Source organism: Vitis riparia, chromosome 9 (assembly GCF_004353265.1).
Source record: "Vitis riparia cultivar Riparia Gloire de Montpellier isolate 1030 chromosome 9, EGFV_Vit.rip_1.0, whole genome shotgun sequence".
NCBI lineage: Eukaryota > Viridiplantae > Streptophyta > Magnoliopsida > Vitales > Vitaceae > Vitis > Vitis riparia.
In genome coordinates this window covers 7532450-7536872 of record NC_048439.1, presented here as the reverse complement: position 1 = coordinate 7536872, position 4423 = coordinate 7532450, and the positions used below count along the sequence as shown (strand labels likewise).

Genomic DNA, 4423 nt, shown 5'->3' with positions numbered 1-4423 from the left:
TCATGGAGATTACTGCATTTCTAAGGAGTTTTCATACACTCATATGAAAATAATTATAAAATAGGACTTCTCTAAAAGTAATTTAAGTTTTATGCATTCATTTTGGTTAAACGTAGTAATCAAAAAGTGCATAAAATGTTAATTTTTTTTTTTTTATAATTACTTGAAATTTGTATTTTATAAACTTAAGTTTTTATTTTATGATTTTTTTTCATTCGAGTGCATAGAAACACACTTTTCCCAATTGCAATTGCTTCTTTAGGGGAGGAAATGCTTGTGTAGAAAAGAGTGTTGCATTCTAAAATCTCTTTGAACAATTTCTTACTGCACTTGCTTTAGCCTTAAGCCTTTTTCCTTGTTTCACTTTAAATTGTTTGGTAGTATATAAAATAATAAAAATGCAAAAATAGTGCGAAGTTTTTTTACTAATTTGAGAGCTTTTGGATAAAAAGAAGAAAAAGAAAGTGTATTAGGTGTAAGATGTGTTATTTTGAAAGGTCTGCCTGCACTTGTCACTGTATTTTTTTATGTTCAATCAGTGAGCGTATATGATGTTCATCTTTTAAAAGAGGCAAGTCTAATATTTTTAGATTGGTATTGGTTGAATTTACATGCTTAATATTCAATTGAATACATATTGAGCTTTTTGGGGGGTATCCATCAAAACCCTGTAAAATCATGTGTTAAATCATTTCTCACAGGATCATGGCCCAAAATGTAAGATATTGATGGGTAGATCAGAGGAGTCCCAATACAACGCGCCACCTTCCATTTAGTCGAATGTCTTAAAACAAACAAACATGAACCTATCCATTAACTACCTCTTTCAACCATCTCTCAACCACTTTAACTGTCACTATTCCCGCCATTTCTTTCTCCTTCCGAACCCCAACTCCAAGTCCTTCTCAGCCCATTTCGGCCATACTACCACCACCATCAAACTCAAATTCAATGGCCCAGATTCTCCAAAACCCAGTTCAATTCACACTAAACCCGCCTCCGACGTCAACCCATTACCTTACTCTTCCCTCATCCAGGACTGCATTGATTCCAACTCGTTCCAGCGCGGAAAATCAATCCATACCCAGATGATCTCTAATGGGTATAACCCAGATGCCTATTTAATGACTAAAATTCTTATGCTTTATGCTAGAAGTGGGTGTTTAGATGATTTGTGTTACGCGCGGAAACTGTTTGAAGAAATGCCTGAACGAAACTTGACGGCTTGGAATACCATGATCCTTGCGTATGCACGTGTCGATGATTATATGGAAGTGTTGAGGTTGTATGGTAGAATGCGAGGTTCAGGGAATTTTTCAGATAAGTTTACGTTTCCAAGTGTGATCAAGGCGTGCATTGCCATGGAAGACATGGGTGGGGTTCGGCAGCTGCAGAGTTCGGTTGTTAAGGCAGGCTTGAATTGTAATTTCTTCGTGGGCGGGGCGCTGGTTGATGGGTATGCTAGGTTTGGTTGGATGGATGATGCAGTCACTTCATTGGATGAGATTGAGGGAACCAGTGTAGTTACTTGGAATGCAGTCATTGCAGGGTATGTTAAGATATTGAGTTGGGAGGAGGCTTGGGGAATCTTTGACAGGATGCTGAAGATTGGTGTGTGCCCGGATAATTTCACTTGTGCTTCTGCATTAAGGGTTTGTGGTGCCTTGAGATCTAGAGACGGAGGGAAGCAAGTGCATTCTAAGTTGATTGCCTGTGGATTTAAGGGTGACACTTTTGTGGGTAATTCTCTTATTGATATGTATGCAAAATGTGGTGATGAAGAGAGTTGTTTGAAGGTTTTTGATGAAATGGGAGAGAGGAATCAAGTTACTTGGAACTCGATTATATCAGCAGAAGCACAGTTTGGACATTTTAATGATGCTCTGGTGTTGTTCTTGAGAATGCAGGAGTCGGGTTATAAGAGCAATAGGTTCAACTTAGGAAGCATTCTCATGGCTTCTGCTGGTTTGGCTGACATTGGAAAGGGTCGTGAATTGCATGGCCATTTAGTCAGGAATCTACTCAATTCTGACATCTTTCTGGGGAGTGCATTAGTGGATATGTACTCAAAATGTGGGATGGTAGAAGAAGCTCACCAGGTTTTTAGGAGTTTGTTGGAGAGGAATGAAGTTTCATATAATGCTCTACTTGCAGGGTATGTTCAAGAGGGTAAAGCGGAAGAAGCACTCGAACTTTATCATGATATGCAATCAGAGGATGGTATTCAACCTGATCAATTTACATTCACTACTCTATTGACCCTTTGTGCCAATCAAGGGAACGATAATCAAGGGAGGCAAATCCATGCACACCTTATTAGAGCAAATATCACAAAGAATATAATTGTAGAAACTGAATTGGTTCACATGTATTCAGAGTGTGGAAGATTGAACTATGCTAAGGAGATCTTCAATTGGATGGCAGAAAGGAATGCCTACTCATGGAATTCGATGATTGAGGGGTATGAGCAAAATGGCGAAACTCAGGAAGCTTTGCGACTTTTCAAACAAATGCAGCTCAATGGAATAAAACCAGATTGTTTTTCTCTATCTAGTATGCTCTCCTCATGTGTAAGTCTTTCTGACTCTCAAAAAGGGAGAGAGCTCCACAATTTTATAGTAAGAAACACCATGGAAGAGGAAGGGATCCTACAAGTAGTGCTTGTTGATATGTTTGCAAAGTGTGGGTCGATGGATTATGCATGGAAAGTTTATGATCAGACAATAAAGAAAGATGTCATCCTCAACAATGTAATGGTTTCTGCATTTGTGAACTCTGGGAGAGTAAATGATGCCAAAAATTTGTTTGATCAGATGGAACAGAGAAACACGGCCTCATGGAATTCTATTCTTGCAGGTTATGCAAACAGAGGGTTGAAAAAGGAAAGCTTCAATCACTTTCTAGAAATGCTGGAAAGTGATATTGAATATGATGTCTTAACAATGGTGACTATTGTCAACTTATGTTCTAGCCTTCCAGCCCTTGAACATGGGGACCAACTTCACAGCCTTATTATCAAGAAGGGATTTATAAACTGTTCAGTAGTTCTTGAGACTGCCTTGGTTGACATGTACTCAAAATGTGGGGCCATAACAAAAGCGAGAACAGTGTTTGACAATATGAATGGGAAAAACATCGTCTCTTGGAATGCAATGATTAGTGGTTACTCAAAGCATGGATGCAGCAAAGAAGCCCTTATTCTTTATGAGGAAATGCAAAAAAAAGGGATGTATCCAAATGAAATCACCTTCCTGGCTATACTTTCAGCTTGCAGTCACACTGGATTGGTAGAGGAAGGCTTGAGAATTTTCACCTCCATGCAAGAGGATTACAACATTGAAGCAAAGGCAGAGCATTACACTTGTATGGTTGATCTTCTTGGTCGTGCTGGACGACTGGAAGATGCCAAGGAATTTGTTGAGAAAATGCCAATTGAGCCAGAGGTATCCACATGGGGTGCCCTATTGGGAGCTTGCAGAGTACACAAGGACATGGATATGGGGAGGCTGGCAGCTCAACGCCTTTTTGAATTAGACCCACAAAATCCAGGGCCCTATGTTATAATGTCCAACATCTATGCTGCAGCAGGAAGATGGAAGGAGGTTGAAGATATAAGGCAAATGATGAAAATGAAAGGGGTGAAGAAAGACGCAGGTGTTAGCTGGATTGAGATTAACAGTGAGATTCAGATTTTTCATGCTGGATCAAAGACACATCCCAAAACAGAGGAAATCTACAATAATTTAAGACACTTGACCTTGCAAAGTAAGGGTTTGGGATATATCCCAGACACTAGCTTTATTCTTCAAAATGTCAAGGATATTAAGGAGGTGGAAGAAGAAGAGTATTTGCTGCAACACAGTGAACGATTGGCACTTAGTTTGGGCCTCATTAGCTTACCTGAGAAATCCACAATCCGAGTTTTCAAAAACCTTCGAATATGTGGTGATTGTCACACTGCAACCAAGTTCATTTCCAAGATCACAGGCCGCCGGATCATTGTAAGGGATACAAACCGGTTTCATCATTTTGAAAATGGAAAATGTTCTTGTGGGGATTACTGGTAGTATATGCTTGTAAAATGTGTATTACTACAGAAAGAAAAGTTTTGATAAATGGATTATGTGACTGCAAATTATAATAGAACATACCATTGTGCTCTTCAGTAATTGTTTTCATGGTATTTCAGCCAGTTTTTGAGAGGACAATTTAACCATTTATTTCGAGAAGAAGAAAAAGGGAAAACCTGAAAATGTTTCCTGTTCCCCTTTGGGTATAGGCTTTGGGAGAGGTCAATGGCTTAGAATTTGGTGTACAAGGTTTACTCAGAGTAAGCTGTAGGGGGTTTTGAACATCTTTTCATTAGTTTGGGTAGCATTTGCTAAGAGTTTACTTGGAGTCAGGAAGCTTTACAAATCAACTC

The 4423-nt window shown here is 39.1% G+C and overlaps 1 protein-coding gene across 1 annotated transcript; it reads left to right on the top strand.

The window, feature by feature from the left end:
- The first annotated feature begins 800 nt into the window (after positions 1-800).
- LOC117921752 (pentatricopeptide repeat-containing protein At4g14050, mitochondrial-like) lies at positions 801-4067 on the top strand. The gene has a single exon (XM_034839713.1). The coding sequence runs from the start codon at positions 801-803 to the stop codon at positions 4065-4067; it is 3267 nt and encodes a 1088-aa protein (XP_034695604.1).
- Positions 4068-4423: the final 356 nt, after the last annotated feature.